Source organism: Carettochelys insculpta, chromosome 5, assembly GCF_033958435.1.
Source record: "Carettochelys insculpta isolate YL-2023 chromosome 5, ASM3395843v1, whole genome shotgun sequence".
Lineage (NCBI taxonomy): Eukaryota > Metazoa > Chordata > Testudines > Carettochelyidae > Carettochelys > Carettochelys insculpta.
The window spans coordinates 80365089-80383389 of record NC_134141.1 but is presented as its reverse complement, the minus strand read 5'-3'; the positions used below and the strand labels follow the sequence as shown (position 1 = coordinate 80383389).

Genomic DNA, 18301 nt, shown 5'->3' with positions numbered 1-18301 from the left:
AAGACTTTATTTTTATACTAAAATACTAGGTTTTAGCAAGCCCGCTTTTGTATGTGATATGATGATCAAACTGCATTTGGAAGACAATGAAGATTGTATGCTTAAGAACATTACATGATACTGAAGGCAATGCAACGGTGAAGGATACTGTGTACAAGTTCAAATAGAACTAAGGTTGATGCAAAGCTCACTAAATCATAAGCGACCTTCCATTTGCATCAGTGGGTTTAGGTTGCATCTGAGGTGATGAGAGGCAATTATAGAAGAAAAGGACTTTGATCATAGCACAGGTTCCTAATCAATATGTAGAGGTAATTTATCTGATGAATGTTGTTGCATGAGCATGACATTTGCAGTGTACAGTTATTCTATAACTCTAGTGACTTTCATGGAATATTCCAATCGATTTGGAGAACAAACTCATTGAACACTTCAAGTAATCGCAGACAAGCTTATCCATAATAAAAGTTTTTTTTTTAAAATTACAAGATTAATCCCAAGACCAGCTGAAATCTGAAGTTTTTAAAAAAACTCAACTGGCAAGTAACACAGGTGATATGAAGAGTGATTACCTTTTGTGTGTACATGTGTGTCAGTGATTTTTCATAGTTATCTATATCATGCACATATGTTTAATTTTGAACTGAGTGCAAATAAAGATTAGTAGAACTTTACAAGAAAAAATATTAACCTGATGGCTTCAGTGTATGTTGGAGATTTCTTGGCAGGTAAGTTTGTTATCTAAATATTTTGGCTTAGTCTCATATAATAGCGAGAAAGTTTATTTTTCTAAAAGTATAGTTTAAAGAAAAACTATTGGGGGTATGATTTGAGGAAATAACATTAATTAGCAAAAGATACTTGCAAAGAAATAAGAGTGGCTGGGCAATAAGTGGTTAAGTATGACAATCCAGAATGACAGCAACAGGTCAGTATGCTAAAAAGATGCATGTTCTGGGTACCCAATCATTCCATATAAACTAACCCTGTTCAAAAGAATACATTTTCATCTACTGTGCACATATTTAACTGATTTTGGCTATAATTAATTGCCGTGTCATGCTAACTAAATCCTTAATAGAACATTTCAGTTGCCAGAAGTAGGACAAAGGGTCATTCAAAAAACATAAAACATCTCTGAAAATGAGTTGTTGTTCTGTGTCATAAATATAGTGTTATTGGGAAGGATGAAAATTATGATGATTGAAAATGACTCGTCCAGGTAGTATGGAGCTTTTTTGATGGTTTAATCTCTAATTGCAGTTACGCATCAAAGCAAAAATAAGAAAATATCCTTCTCCCTTGAAAGAACCATCAACTAACTGTTTATTGTGGATAATGAAGCAATGTTTCTTTCTTTAACTCAAAAACAGGCCAAGATCCCTGCAAAAGTAATCCCTGCCTTCATGGGGGTACCTGTTATCCACGTAGCTCTTCCTACATCTGCACATGTATGCCAGGTTTCAGTGGCGAGCAGTGTGAATTGGGTAAGATGATGTCAGTCCAAAAACTTTTCTTGTACTGGATTGTCTACAGATTGACTAGAATAACAATGTTTCATATACAAGATTTGGGAAAGGAACTATATATTAATTACACTGACAGATTCAGAGGCTCTGAAGGATTCTGTAACTGGATCTATCCCAGGGAGAGAGATGCTGAGGATATGTCTATAATTACTGTGCATTTGACACTCCATGATCCATCTTTTGGAGTTTGATTTTAACATGTGCATGAAGACATGACAAAATCAATCTCTCTGGGCTTGGCCATCGACCCTGGTACTTCATGCTGTCGTGTGGAGTAAGGGATGTTGGCACGAGCCCAAAAAGCCCCAATCCACACTAGGGTAGAAAGTTGATTCTGATACGTTGATTCTAGCTATGCCAGTAGCATAGCTAGAATGCATAACTGGGATCGACTTTGTTGCCTAGTGTAGACCAGTCCTGAGAAAGAAACACCTCCCCCTCTTTTCCAGCCCCTGCTACCCCACTCCTGGCCCCAAAACACACACACACACACACACATACACACACACCTTGTAGAAAGTAATTTTCAAAGTGTGTCCAATTTAGTAACTAAAAAAAAAAACCAAAACAAAAAAACCCCACATTTATTTAACCAGCAAGCAATAAACTGGTGGAACTAACAGTTTCTTAGCATTTAAATGCACACTTTCAAACTTAAGTCATGTGGATGTGTGATCTTTCAGACAGTGAGCTTATTTAGCCTAGGACTGATTTAAGAGGGTGTGAAACTATGCCTTAAGTACTGTTTTCTAATAAAAATGACCTTTTTTATATTATGATATTCAAAGGTTATCAGCAAGTCAGATCTGAACAAAATATTTCATGTATGACATATGAGTGAAAGTTTACGCATTAGCTGTGCCAGCATAAATTTCCTTTAAAAATTAGTCGTAGGTTCAATTTTCATACACAGACTTGTCTCACAGATCACTCTCACAGTTTGTCTCACAGATCACTTTCACAGTCTCAAATTCACAAATTCTTCTTTCTTCCACAAAGTCAGGAGACACTACTATACAGATAGGAATTGGAGATGTATGAGTATTTTAATTCCATAGGCTAATATTGATTAGAAGAGACTATTCTTTTGTTTCCCTTAGTATCCTAAATCTACTCTATCTATGAAGTTTATCATTAATCAAGACACTTAATAATAAACAGTGAGAATGCCTTCAAGAAGCTTTGTCCTGATTATGCAGGAAGCATGACGTGAAAGGAATGGATAAACAGTACAATAAAATGCTAATGCCTGTAGTTTTACAATCAAACTAGAAGCGCTGTTTACTTGTGAGATAAGACTTGTATACTTTGGTCACATTCTAGAGAAGATTGTACTCATCACAGATATAATTAACCAGCTGAAGAAATCATCTATATACAGCACAATGTATCTTCTTCAGGGGTACACAGGGAGTGTCAGCTGGGAAATAAAGATATATATTACAGTAAACTCTTTCATATTCGGCAGCCCCTGGAAAAGGAGCTTGCCAGACATTCAAATATTCTGGATAATAGAGAGGTGTACCTAGCAATGCATAAAACTAAAGAAAAACAAGGTTTATGAAACAAACAAAAAAGGTATGCAGAGTTCTTTATTTACTAACAACAGTAGTATTGTACAGTGTAAACTTATACTGTATTTGGTATATTTATTTGTATTTACTTTCACTAGACTTTACCTATTGAAAATGCAACTAAAATTTACTTATGGTTAAATGCCAGTTATTGAGAGTGTCAGATGATATGAAAGTGCTTACTGTATAAAAGTTAACTCAGGAGTCATACAGCAGGATTCAAACGCATGTAAATGTGAAATTGTTGTTCACCAGCTACCAGTTTTCTGAGGTTATTTTGAATGAAGGATTCTTAATTTTCTTATGGAAAAAAGGCTGTAATGCAGTCTCATTTGCAATGCTTTATCTTTTGTGAGTGGAATTGTTCTAAATAAGGGTTTCCCTTTAGTGAGGCGAATGTATTCTAAATACTCTTTCCACATTTGTACATAGATATTGATGAATGCCAGTCCAATCCTTGCAGGAATGGAGCCACATGTATTGATGGTCTCAATACATTTACTTGTCTCTGCCTGCCAAGCTATGTAGGTGCTCTCTGTGAACAAGGTAAGACATTAATAAAACTTTTTTTTCTTTTCTTTTTCTTTTTATTCAGTTTTTGAGTAGCCAGGGCCCTCTATGTAGATATCAAGCAGGCAAAACTGCCATTCGCTTTAGTTGTGTTTTATCTAAGCAAAAATATCAGGAATAGGCCATTTTTATGGGCATGTTTGTTTTTGTAAATTCTCCCTTGTATTTCTTGATTCTTCATTTTCTTTCCCGTTTGCTTATGATCATTGTCATATCCAGCTAGAAGGTCATTTCAGTCACTCTTTAGGTTCTGCTAATGTAAATGTTGTATGATCACCTTTTGGAATCCAGTTTTAGCCTCCTCAGGGCATGCTCGTCTAATTACTCCGAAACTCCATCTGTCTAAAACGAAACTGTAATGTGCTGACTTTATGTAGTTTGGCTGCTCCTTCTGTAGTACCCAAAATCTGCTCTCCTTGTGGTTTCCTAAGGGCTGTATTGCTGCATTGGTGGGGCTACGGAAGTCTCCCTCACTTAGGCTTTGTCTAGACTAGCCCCAAACTTCGAAGAGGGCATGTTAATTAGGGTGTTGGGAGATTACTAATGAAGTGCTGTGGTGTATATGCAGCAGTTCATTAGGTTAAATCTCCCCTGTGGCAACTTTGAAGGAGCGTGGGCACTTCGAAGTACCCGTGGCTCACCCACGGCTACACGCAAGCTGGCGCTTCGAAGTTTCACACTATGAAGTTGCTGCGGGGGAGATTTAGCCTTCTGAAGTGCTACATATGCACCACAGTACTTCATTAGTAATCTCCCAACACCCTAATTACCATGCCCCCTTCAAAGTTCAGGGCTAGTTTAGATACAGCCTCAGAGGAGCTGAATGCTCCTAGGCTCTCCAGTATGCCCAAAAACTCATAAGTTACTCCAGTGCTTTCAAAGAGGCAGCATACTGCCACCTTCATTGCTGATCCTGGCTCCACTGTTTAACTCTATCCATTTCTGGTGTAGCCCCTTTTGGAGTAATTAGGAGAATATTCCTTGTTCAGGAGGCAGGATAGAAGAAACTTGCTGTGTTTGTGGGCAAAATGAATGAATAGGTGGATCGAGAGGAGAAGTGGGTTCAGTGGGACAGAACAATGTTGTAAACATCTTCAAAGATAAAGTGACTTGTGTCCATTTTCAAGCACTGGCTAGCCTGTTCCAAGTTTCTTTTAGGAATTCTGGAGGTTCTCCTATCCAGCTGAACCAAAGAAATCCTGCAGCACATCTCTGTAGGTTGTACATGACTTTTTCAACATTGTCGAGTGTTTCCTTACTATATAGTCATTTCACCCATGACCAAATTTTCAAGCAAAACCAGCGTGAGAAGGGTGACAAATGCACAGCAGAAACAAACTATAAATTTAGCCCAAGAGTATAACAAGGAGACCAAAGCACTGAAGCATTCTTTTCATAGTAAGAAATGTTAGGTGCTAATCTCACAGAGAGGAAACAGATGATGTAAGTACAAAATGGGGCGGGGGGCATATCCAAAGAACCGCAGTAACTTTATTAGAGTAAGTGTATTTTAATCTTCATCTGTGGCCTGATGTTACTTTATCATGTAACTAAGCACTCAAGTTGCTGCAGTGAAGGGTGGCATTCTGAGTGGGAGGCCACTCGATCTGTAACGGAATATTCTTCACAAGGTGGCCCGCAATCTGAAAGACATGGGACTCCCAGTTTATAACATGGACAGCTGAAAATCAAAATACCTTCACCAGTTACATGAGACTGCCTCTCACCTTGGTATCTGCACTCCCAGCTTCCTCAGGCTGAGGTATGCTGTGGTTGTTTAGAAAAAGGGAAAGGTCTGCTGAAGACGACAACAGCTGTGAGAAGCTCTCCTGGTGAACTCAGGAGAAACAGGCCATATTCCACTACTCTTACATGTTCCAATACCTTATTACAGAGGAAGCCCCACTGAGTTTAGAGGGGCTATTCACACAATCGGAGAGGCAAAATATGGCCCAATGTTAGAATTAGTGGGGAAATTTCCAAGAGAAAAAGAAATAGTCCTTAAAGGTATGCTTTTTTCCCAGGCTAACAAAAATATTTGTCTTCCTCTTTTTCTGTCACTGACTGGTTCCAGTCACAGATTAGCCAAGTAGATCTCTACATATAGTTGCATAAATGCTGGCAGTTTCAGGCTTACCTTTCATCCTGAGCCTATTGGGTGAAATGCAGTGCACAAGTTTTTTTCCAAGCGAGCCTAAAGGGACTTGCTCATTACAGTTGAAACCTCTAAAGCATGACTGGCTCCAACTCTCATCATAATTCAACTTTTCAGTAGTCTGGCATATTCCACTGTTTGAAAGGCCTTCTGAATTTGTTCTCTGAGACTAGAAGTTGACAATGTTTTTATAACAGAAGGAATAAATGATCTCTTTTTTCCCCCAGCAAATCTATCGTACTGAATGGCCTTCAGCATCATGGTAGCTTTAATTTGCATTTTATGACCAACCTGAGAATACATTTTAGGTGGTTAATGGGAACACTTCCTAGTTTGTCAATGAGAAACAGACCTCTTCACATTCAGCTTTGGAATTTAAATTTCCTCCACTTAAAGTCCTGCAGTGGTTTGGGACCTGGGAATGTGTTCAGTGCCAAATTTCCATTTCTCCAGACAAAATAAAACTGTGTTGGCAATTCAGACACAGTTGTCTGGCAAGCAGACTTTATTTCATGGCATCAGCCCTAACTTTGCTACGTTGAAATTACAGCTAGAATGACAGAACATACCACCTCAGTGCTTCAGGAAGGGTGTAGGTGAGCATGCAAACGTTATGTTTCATTACTTGCATATTATTTTATTATTTTCATTTGCAATATATCCTATTCATTTCTTTGTGCTTGCAAAATAAAGATTAAGGGGCCTTTAGTCAGATGTGCTGAGCATTCACAATCTCACTGTAGGTAATAGAAAATGAGTGCACAGTTTCACATTAGTTCTCAAAATCATGTTTTAAGGTAAGAGACAAAGGAAGACAGAGATCAGAAAGCAGACAGATATGGCCAGCTTATAATTCCCCCAGAGCAAGAAAACTCTTGTCTGGTATAGTCTGTTCCTGCCCCCACTTACTCACAAATGAATTTCTTGGCAAACTGGAGAGTTCTAGGAGGCATTGAGTTTCTCTTGCTGAGTGGCAGTTCTGTAGCACCACCAGTGCATGTGTCAGGTTTAGAGAGAGATGATATATCTAGACCTTCAGGGATCTTTGCCAGCTGGTGAAGGGTGAGCAGCCTCCAGAGGACACTCACTTATGCTGAGGCCTAGGGCAGAATAGACCCATCCTGAGAACCAGTGAGTATAACTATCTCCCTGATTGCCACCTTCCTTGGGCTCTACAAATGGAAACATAGTTCAATGGAGAATCTGGGACAAGAACTTCTTGAATACTGCAAGATAAAGTTGTCAAGCAAAACATAAAGCATCCATTCTTTCTAGAAACTCAAAAAGTCATTCAAGAGAGACAATATTGTTTCCAATTCAGATTAAATTACTGGTGCAGTTAAATACAACTGCTCTCAGTTAATAATATCTATTTCTGTCCCTTATTTAGGATTTTTTACCCATAATGCCCAACTTCTCAAAATACAGCTATATCTGTTTAAAGTACCTGTGCAGATAGTTTCTGGTTTGTAACTTTTCAATGCAAAATATCCACAAAATGTTTTCATAGGCAGTGAATGGGACTGTAGACAGAGGTAGTGACTCCAAACTCACACACCTGCTGTATGAGTTGGCAGTAACACCACAGAAATCACAGTATAAAGTAGGTGGGAAACCATTGTGTGTGTTTAGACAAACGAGCTCATGACTTTGGGATCTTTCATTCGTAACATATAAAGTCCTCTGTTTCATCGGGCTATAGTATGATAATCTTCCTTCACAATGAGAAACACCTCCCCAAAAATTAGTGGGACTAGTCATAGGATAAATTAATATGTAATGTAAGTCAGTGCATCACAGTGTAGTCCATGATGATGATTTCTCAATATTAGACTCTCCTTACTCAGGCTAAGAAATACCTGACTCTACAAATATCCCCATTTCTATCAGTCGGACTATTTGGGTTATAGGATAGTCTCTCTCTCTCTCTCTCTCTCTCTTTGTGTGTGTGTGTGTGTGTATATATATATATATATATATATATGTATAAACTATAACCAAATAGTTTATAGGATAGTAACTATTGGTCTATCAATTGATAGCTACTATCCTATAACCCAAATAGTGTGTGTGTATATCTAAAATACACACACACACACAAGTTGAACCTCTCTAATCTGTAACTCTCACATCCAGAAACATGCATAATCCAGCATGATTTTAGTTAGCCGGTGACACTTCTCATGGGTGTGGCCAAGTTTCCTGGGCTCTCCTAAAGTTAGTTTACAGGCCCAAGTTTACAGCTCCCAGTGTTCTGTGCTGTTATTTAGCTGTGATTTGCCCCTAAATGTCTTCTAAGAGCCCAGTGAGCAGTGGGAGTATTGCTAATGTGCTAGAATATATCGATCTCCCATCATCCAGAAAATTCTCTCGTCCAGCACTGTTCAGATCCCAAGGGTTGCTAGATAAGAGGTTCAACCTGTAGTGGCTAAGAAGGGCTACAATTTGGTCATTACCTTCTAGAATATAGTACTGGAGTGTCTAGCAGGAAAAACGGAATTGCTATTTGTTCTTCTCCTACCTTTGCCTGCTCTGGATCAAGTTTCCTTTTGTTTCATCTCTCTCCCTCTCTTTAGTCTGATTGTGATCCACCTGCTCTGAAGGTGATGCATTTTTTTTAAACTTAAAGCGAAGTTTGACTTCCATAGTGCTGAAGCTCTGCAGATGCTCACATAGCTTAGCCTGTTTACTAAATGCAGCTGTGCTCACAGAGTGCCAAAATGGCACATATGTGTTTGTAGGAGACATCCCTCATTGGGGTAATACAACAAGATTTCTTTTTTTCCTTCCAAGTTCCCAAAGTAAAACAAATGTTTTCTTCATTATCAGCAACACTGCTTTTCAAAATTGAGGTCCTTGTCCAAATGTTTGTGATTACTGTTTCCTCAGCTGACTCACTGTTTTCTCCCCGTTGTAATACCTTTGGAAAGCAAAAAGGTGCAGAAAGGTTTACTGCAAAGATTCTCATGGAAACAGGCACTTTCTAGCTTGTATCTCACAGCTGAGAGGAGCCTTGAATATCTCCTAGAGAATTAGTTCCATTTTGACGTGTTTGGGCTAATAGGACTTTGACTTTCATTCATTACCTGAGTCTGGAGAAGAGGTGTCAACAAGCACTGTGGACCCCCAAGGCAAAGTAGGAGGTGGGCCTGGTTCTCTGTCTCTGGAAGTGGCAGGGCCAAGAGCAGAAGGAGGGAGGCTTGGGGCATTCAGAGCTGAGGTCCCCCCCCTTGGGCCCCCAGTGGAGCAGTGCATAGCACTCTGCTGCATTTCAGAGGAGCCTGGAGCTTCAGCCATGAAGGTGACCAGAGCTCTGGGCCCCTTTGAACTGTCAGTCCCAGGGGAGATTGAACGGGGATGGTCCAGAAACTTTGAGAAAGTTCACAGCTGAGCAACAGTCACTTTACATTGTAGGATCTGAGCTTCAGCCTTTGGTTTCTTAAGCCTCTTACGGAATTTGTTCAGATGACATGGCAGAGTCTGGCAGTAGCCTACTGCTGCTGTTGAGAAAACTCTACCTGCCCATATAATGTAGGTGGTGTTTGAAGGGCTGTCAGGAGAAGGATACTCCTGGCAAACATCTCTGAAAACAAATCTCTAAATTATAATAAACCGTTGGGGAAGCAAGGCAACTTTTAACGTACTATAAACATAGCAAGCGGTGTTTCAGTTTTTCCAACACATTTTGAGATCTCCTTACCCAAAGCTGTGATTATGTTCCAGAAAATAAAGTCTGTGCATGCAGTGTAGGCTGGCGTAAGTCCTGCCACTTAAATTGTTCACTAGTGGACACTGATCAGATTGGCAATGTACTGCCATAGTTGCAGCTCAACTCCTATGTGCAATAAAGGTATAAGCCATTATATAGCCATATGCATGCTAATGCACGTCTGTGTCTCTTACTGGAGTGTCAGTGGGAAGCATGCACATTGGCAATAGAAAAAGAGACTGATTCAACCCTGGGAAATGCAGTAATGGATCAGGCTGCACATATCTCATTGTATTTTGACTGGGTTGGTTTGCACTTCTTATTGCCAAATGGTGTCATTAAGGTTTTAACTCCAGTGGGATTTCAGTGCCTGCTTAGCTGCCCCAGCCCAGGCTTCTAGTACAGGCAGGACTTAGAGCCATGCAGCAGAGTGCCGTCTATCCTGGTTTGAAATGCTCGTGCTGCCGTTAGACATCTGCGTCAGCACAGTCATACTGGTGGCTGAAATCCTATTGCAGGCAAAGCCTTAGTTTTCTGGGAAGAACATTCCCTGATTATCTTTTGAGACTGGTAAACAATTGACAATTGCACTTTTATTGAAGGTTAATAACAGCTGCTCAGGCTAAAGGGAAGGAGTTTGAAACAGTGGTACAGGGCAAGAAGCAATGGGCTTAAATTGAAGCAAGCGAGGTTTAGGTTGGACATTAAGAAAAATTTTCTGTCAGGGCGGTTAAGCACTGGAATAAATTGCCTAGGGTGGTTGTAGCCTCTCCATCACTGGAGATATTTAAGACCAGGATAGATAAATATCTGACAGGGATGATCTAGATGGTGCTTGGTCCTGCTGTGAGTTCAGGGGATGGGACTTGATGACCTCTTGAGGTCCCTTCCAGTTCTAGTGTTCTATGATTCTCGCATTGGTGAAAGTTCAAGACCTTACTTACTATTCTAAACTCAGTCTCCCTTGTGTCCAAGCTTCACTTCCCCTTCACACACGATTTAGATGGCATCTCTGGTGGACAGCCTTTGGATTGGGATGGCCCATCCATATAGGTTTTGTCCTATGAGGATTACATAGTGATAGGTACACATAAAATTGACTGTGTTAGCCATGCACTGCCTCTGCATCCATTCAGGGTGTTGCAGTGATCTGGTCAGCATGCCCTGAAATTCTGCTTATGCAAGTGCCAGCCCCACCAATGAGGGAAAGAGGAAAAAGGGGACAATTGCCCCAGGACCCTATGATTTAAAGGGGCCCGTGGTGGTGTAAGCTTGGCTCTGTGCCTTCTGGCAGAGGCATCAGTGGGAGCATGTTCGTGTGTTTGGACAGGGACGTGATGAAAGCCTGCTAATGGTCTGTTGATCCTCAGACGGTAAAATGGTATATTTCGCCCAGCATAACGTAGAGCAGTCCTTAGATTGCACTAAATCATGCTGGGACCACTTTCCCCTATACTCCTTCTCTAAACCATTTCCTCCCATTGGGTCTTGCATCAAATCCAGGGAGCTGGTTCACTCTTTCTATAACTTGCATCTATACCCTTTTTCCTATAAAGCCGTTTTTCCTTGTGATCACTTCATACAATGAAAACACAAAAACAAACAACAAAAAAAAACAAAAAAAAGAAAACAAATATGCAAGTTTTACAGCATTTCTTCTGCCTTAACCATGATGCTATAACTGACATCAACCCTATGAACTGCTACTATTCCAAAGCTCACATCTATTTCTCTTTAACTGAATGGAAATACTGCCTGATGTGAGCTCCTATCTATAGTATAATGTATTCCTATAAGGTTATTTTTTTTTTTACAAAAGATGGACTACCAAAGACTCCTGTGTGATAAAAATCTTCTGTCCTTCAAGGATTTCAGAAAAATATTTTCTCTCAAATTTAATATTCCAGAAAATTAGTGCTTTAAGTATAAATTTACTCTTAATGTCTCCTGGCCTTCCAGGTCAGGTTTCCATTCATTAGCAACAAACAGGATTAAGTCAGTGAGCTCCTAATAATGCAGATATTTCCTAGCATCCAGTGAGGGGTGGGGGTCTTCAAAAATGATAACAAACCATGTCCCTCAGGAGACCACAAAGTATTTCCATGCTGGTTTCAGGCACCAAGAAGACTGTTTAGTTTAGACTCTTTTGTCTACAGACAACAACAAAATTCAGCCCTGTATTTTTAGTTGGTTGTGGTTTTATGGAGTATTACCACAGCAGACCCCTCGTCAGCAGTAACACAGCATGCATGACAGGATAGGACCTATTTTACTTACTCTTCCACATCAAACACCCAGGCATATTTTGGAACAACACACATATCTAAAGACAAGAAGACTTATCCAATTGTCAACCTTGATAACAATTTTTGGCCTTCTGTGCTTTATATATTGAGTCTGTTCTGGTAGGGCTGTAGATCTGAAAAAGTGGGTCTGTCCCATGAAACCTCATCACCTAATAAATTATTTTGTTAGTCTTTAAAATGCTACATGACTGCTTTTTTGTTTTGATATCAGACGACACTGGTCATTCACAGAAATGTTTGACAGCATGGATGAGAACACTGAAGCCGTGTCTACACGTGCACGCTACTTCGAAGTAGCAGCACTAACTTTGAAATAGCGCCCATCACGGCTACACGTGTCTGTTAGCCGGTGGCCAGGTAATGTGCGGTGAGGTACTCCCCTGGGTCCTAAACAACCCGGTTTTTTACTGTTAGAGCAGGCAGCTCCTAGCACACTCACCCACGGCCAGGCTGTAGTAACCAAACGGTTAAAGTTCTTTTGTTGTGCCGGCTGTGTTGCAGTGACAAAAGAGTTAACAAAATGGTTAGGCTCAGAGCTTAACTAGTTACAAGTTTATTAAGCTACAGTTATAAGCCTACGGTTACAAAAGGCTATTGTTTACTTCTTATATGCTAGCAAAGTACAGGTGTTAACAAGTTACGTTACAATCCAATACAAAGATATCTGTTATCATCTAACACAATGATATCTTGATACTAGTTACAGAGCTCTAATTCTTTAGCTGTGCACAAAAAAAGTCAGAGACCTAGCATGGGTGTATCTTACCCTCTCTGTGTCTCTCGATACCAGCGTAGCCAAGCTGGATCGGTCACTCAATTCCGCGGAAAGACGAATACGAGGTTGGGCGTCCCCAGCTGTGGACCTCGGGAGGCAATCACCTGACCCGACCAGCAGGAAGTTGGTTGAATGCACTCAAAGTTAGAGTTCTGCTGGACCCATCTTTTATACCCCTTTTGGGTTATGTATTCTCTTTCTTATCTATGGTGCCAGATCACACTGGTCTGTCCTTGTGACACCAGTTTGTTACAAGGGCATTTCTACCCAGTTTGCACTTGTAAGACAAGAGATAAACAATTTAGGAGTACAGGACATTCTTTTGTGCGGGCGGGGCACGTCCCCTTCTGGGTGATTGTGTGTGTGCATCATATTGATCAATGCCAGCTGGGGTGATTTCTGAGGGTCCCCCCCCACCTCATGTTGACAGTCTGGCCTGTTAGCCTTCTAGCTGTACTTTCTGCTTCTCAGGGTCACGATAAGCTAGCATATCTGGGCCTCAATGAGGGCATCAAGAACTGTGCTGTCAGCAGCCATTTCCGTGCCCTGTGTGCTCCTCAGTGGCGGGGGCAACGAGCAAGCTGGCTTGTAAGGGGGAGACTTTGTCTGGCTACAGTGTCGGGCGCTATTTCGAAGTTAACATCGACGTTAGGCGGCGAGACGTCAAAGCTGCTAACCCCATGAGGGGATGGGAATAGCACCCTACTTCGACGTTCAACGTCGAAGTAGGGACTGTGCAGTCATTGCGTGTCCCGCAACATCGAAATTGTGGGGTCCGCCATGGCGGCCATCAGCTGAGGGGTTGAGAGACGCTCTCTCTCCAGCCCCTGCTGGGCTCTATGGTCATCGTGTGCAGCAGCCCTTAGCCCAGGGCTTCTGGCTGCTGCTGCCGCAGCTGGGGATCCATGCTGCATGCACAGGCTCTGCAACCAGTTGTTGGCTCTGTGGATCTTGTGTTGTTTAGTGCAAGTGTGTCTGGGAGGGGCCCTTTAAGGGAGCGGCTTACTGTTGAGTCCGCCCTGTGACCCTGTCTGCAGCTGTTCATGGCGCCCTTATTTCGATGTGTGCTACTTTGGCGTGTAGACGTTCCCTCGCTGCGCCTATTTCGATGTGGTGCTGCGCAACATCGAAGTTGAACATCGACGTTGCCAGCCCTGGAGGACGTGTAGACGTTATTCATTGAAATAGGCTATTTCGATGTCGCTACATCGAAATAAGGTACTTCGAAGTAAGCTTCACGTGTAGACGTAGCCTGAATGAGAGAAAATGTGGATTTCTAAACAATATGCACACACATTCACAAAAGAAACAGAGAAGCACCAAAGCCATTCGGTGATTGACTAGCTGACCCACTTATCGTTTATTTTGTGTGGGGAATAGCTCACAAGTATTTAGTAACTTTGGTAAGCATCATGCAGTATGGTAATCCTCTCCTTCACTAGCCCCAGGGGAGATGGTCCAGGTTGTGAGACATTGACAATGTTAGTTACTTTTCTTTCTCCTTGGCCATTTTCAATTGTCAGTCCTTCACAGTAATGGAACAGAGTAACTCAAAGAATTAGTTGAAAAATTAAGAAAAAATGTCCAACAAATTAAAACATTAAAAAAGTATAGAGCCACAGCACTCTCATATCCAAGTGGAGCACCTACATTTAATTGTTTCAGAATTATGGATAATTAACCCATTTGGGATATTCAAGATCCAGCCTAATGTGTGAATCTGGAACTTACTGATGAATATTAATGAGCAAAAGATATCCTCCTTATGGCTAAAGGAGAAATTTAGTATATAAAGGTACCGAGGACTTGAATAAGAATTACAGGGTCGGTAATTTTCACCTGTGCAGCTTTGGTTGCATGACTTCCTGAAACTTTAACAGCCGAATCTTCTATTCACTTGGTTAAATCTCAAGTGTGTATGTCTTGTATATTTTACGAGGAGGTTTGTTTACTTGTTGCAGATACAGAGACTTGTGATTATGGCTGGCACAAGTTCCAAGGGCAGTGCTACAAGTACTTTGCCCATCGCCGCACGTGGGATGCAGCCGAGAGAGAGTGTCGTCTTCAGGGTGCCCACCTGACAAGTATCTTGTCTCATGAGGAGCAGATATTTGTGAACCGTACGTACCATTAGTCTTCCTTTGAGCAACTCAAGGCTGAAGATGTAGAGCTAGTAAAACGTACTGACAAAACACCCTCCAAACTATGAAATAGATTTCACATATCCTTCCTAAAATATGTATCATCATTTGATTTTTAAAAGGAAGGCACCATATTCTTGACCATTTCTTTTGCTGTTCATTTTGTATTAATCCTTATCTGCAATGGGGAAAAATGTCTGATCTTCAGAGAAAATCTCCTTTCTCCCCCTAAAATTTTAGGTCCTGAGAAAAAGACAGTAAAGCACAAGGAAGTTCAGCGCATTATTCAGGATAATTTATTTTAGGCTCATTGTTCAGACAGTCTTGTTCTCCAGGCCTTCTTATATAGTCCTCTCATGTTAAGTTACAAGACTGATTCAGCCCGGTGACACTCATCACAGCATCAGCTGCTGTCTGCACTGACTGAGTAATGCTATTGATTAAATTATTGGAGATGTTTATTTTTTAATAGTTTTCATGAGTTGTACAGTACAAGCTGTGTTATCCAGCATGCATGGGGAACAGGGGCTGCTGATTACTTGGTCTTGGGCTTCCGGGACCACTGACGCTGTTCCCAGCCACCGGCCCCATGTTTACTGGCTGCCGCTGGCCCCACTGCTGCCAATCCCAGCTAGGGAGCCAACACTACTGCTGCCAGCCCCACTCCACCAACCTTGGCTAGGCTGCTGGCCCCAATTCACTGGCTTCAGCCTGCCTGCTGGCCCCACTGCCACCAGTCCTAGCCAGGCTGCCAGCTGCTGTCCCCAACAGATGCCAGTTAACTAAGTTTGCCAGTTATTAGTGTTATGGATAGCACAGCTTTTCCTGTACTAACATTTGAGTCAGATGTTTGGTGCCTGAATATCATCTGGTAAGAAAAGACTTTGGGGCTGTCATGATACATCTACATAGAGATAAAAGATGCACAGCATGACCATGGCTGGCCCAGATCACCAGGCTTGGGTGTAGGGCTCAGGCTGCAGAGCTAAAGATATGTAGATCAAGGTCAGCAACCTTTCCAAGACAAAGTGCCAACATTTGACCCTTTGATGGCACGTAGGGTCCAAATGCCAGTGATATTTTTTAAAGTCACTAGTAATCCCACTTACAACAGTTTCAATAATAAATAAATTAAGAGGCAGAGCTTTACTGTTTAGGTGGTGGTTGGTAGCATTAGCTGGTCTTTTGTTAATCCTCAGGCAGCATGGCTTTTAGCAAGCTCCCAGCTGCCTGGGGGAGGAGGGGCGGGGCTGAGCTCCTGCCTCACCTATTGATGAAAATCAGCTCACGTGCCACTTTTGGCACCCGTGCTGGCGGTTGCTGATCCCCTGGTATAGATGTTTGAGTTTAGGCTAGTGCCTGAGTTATGGGACTTTCAACCTGCTCTGGGTCCCGGAGCCCAGACTTCATTCTAGGTTCAAACATATACAACCTTTTAGCCCTGTGAGCCTCAGTCAGCTGATCTGGGCTAGTCAGGAGTTTTATCTTGTATAGACTTACTTTCCAAGCCTAGTTGGCAGTCACTCCTGATAAGTCTGCAGGTCTCTGCCTTCCTGACAAAAAGTTTGGCATATCTCTCCTGTAAAAGTGTCACTGAAAATCTTTTGACATCACTAAGGAAGAGAAAATGCTTATTTAATTGCAGTAAGCAGTAAACTTCAGACTGGCTTTTATGCATTTAATTTTCTTTACCTGACATTTGAAAACTGCATGGCCAGGTAGAAAGCTAATCTGATTGTTTGGGGGTATGCAAGATAAAGGGAAGATAGGTGATAGTTTAAAACAAGTAGGTAAAAGACTACATTTTTGTAGATCTTCAGAATTAAAATTGGAAGAAAAGCTAAAACAGAGCCTGTAAATAGGTATACACATTCTTAGTGAAAGCTATTTAGGAACAGGAAGTCTGATTCATTCTCTGAAAATTCTTTATTTTCTTTGAAGAATGTTCTCCCTTTTATGGGAAAATTAATAACATATTTTTGTGGTTGCTTTTCTGGTAGGCGTCGGGCATGACTACCAGTGGATTGGTCTCAATGATAAGATGTTTGAGCATGACTTCCGCTGGACTGATGGGAGCACACTGGTAAGCTTGTTTAACAGGAAAAAAACTCATTTAAAAGCCATTGGAAATTAAAAAAATAGGTCAAACTCCAGAATCAATGAAGTAGCCAAAGGTTCACCCCAGCAAACCTCCTTGTGTGGGATTGGTACCTTTTCTTATCATTATGTAGTGCTGGTAAAGCAGGGTAGAAATCCTCACAGACTCTGTTCTAAAGTGATTACCATGTTTATCATCGCAGGCCCTAATCCTGATCCTTCTCTGAAGTGCTTTAAAAAAAACCCTGTAAGTTAATGTATTCAGCTGCCTGATGAATCTCTCAGCATGGGGAATTCTCAGGTTGTGTAGAGTGGGCACAATGGTTCCCATCTCTCCCCTCCCCTTGCTCACCCACGGAGAGAGCATTCTTGGGCAAGTCTACACGACAATCTTAAACCAAACTATATCATTACTGTGCAGCTCTGGCTGATGTCCACACTAATCTCCTTTGGTTGGTGATGCATGTCCTCACCAGAGCACTTCTACCAACTGAAAAGGGGCAGTGTGGGAGCAAGACAACCATGGAGGTGGGGGCAGCTATCCTGACATATAGTTATTTACAGGGGTCTGGGGCTCTCAGCAACTGCTGCTGCTACTCCATAGCAGCCAGACCCCTGGGCCCTTTAAATCACCTCCAGAGCCCCTGGTAGTACGTGCCTTGTGGCCTGAGGCTGCTGAAGTGAAGGCTAGCCCCAGGCCTGCCCTTTCCACCCAAGTCTCTGCCCTTTCCGGGGGACCCGTGCAGCCAGCTCCCCCCAAGGGCCAGGTGCCTTAATCCTGCATGGGGAATTGAGAACCAGATCTCTCAGTTCTGTACAGCTGCTGAGGCAGAAGACTAACTGCCCCCGGGGCTTCTTGCTCCTCTGCTCCCAGCCAGGAGCAGGAGAAAGCCAGCTGGGGCTTCTCATGCTGATGTGGAAATCAATGCCTGCAGTCCAGTCAGCTGCCATGCTTCCGGTCAGGAGCTGAGAGTCAGGGCAGAGCAGCTGGGCTCCCAGCTGAGAACTGGTAACATCAGTGCAGCCGGGATACCAGAAGAGAGCAGGGATCCCAGTGGAGTATTCTCTGAGGAGGAGCCGGGAGCTCTGAGGGCATCCCAGGCTCAGAGCCTAGGTGTGAGCCCATCTTGGACTGGAAATGCAGGAAATTGACAAGAGTGCCAGTAGCTGATGCAAGTAACACAGTGTCTGCACCAGTAGTACATCACCCTCACTACACTGACATAAGCCCTATGCCTCTTGTGGAAGTGGAGTTATGATATTGGTATCATGGAGCACTAACTTTGGTGGACAAGGCTGTAGTGTATTTGGTCGACATAAACTGCCTTACATCAACCTAACTCGAGATTAGGCCTTAGAAGGAGCTTCTCTGCACTCCAGTGATCCCTATCTGCCAGGTTGCTTCCTAGTTGCTTAGAATCATGCTTTGAGACTGTTCTAGTGCG

At 42.1% G+C, this 18301-nt stretch overlaps 1 protein-coding gene across 1 annotated transcript in view; it reads left to right on the top strand.

Annotated features, from left to right (window-relative positions):
* LOC142013664 (versican core protein-like) overlaps positions 1–18301 on the top strand; it is a 151736-nt gene that overhangs the window by 106510 nt on the left and 26925 nt on the right. The window contains exons 9-12 of the mRNA XM_074995367.1: positions 1374–1487; positions 3536–3649; positions 14580–14738; positions 16760–16842. Of these exons, the coding sequence (XP_074851468.1) occupies positions 1374–1487; positions 3536–3649; positions 14580–14738; positions 16760–16842 (470 nt within the window). The remainder of the gene's footprint in view (positions 1–1373; positions 1488–3535; positions 3650–14579; positions 14739–16759; positions 16843–18301) is intronic.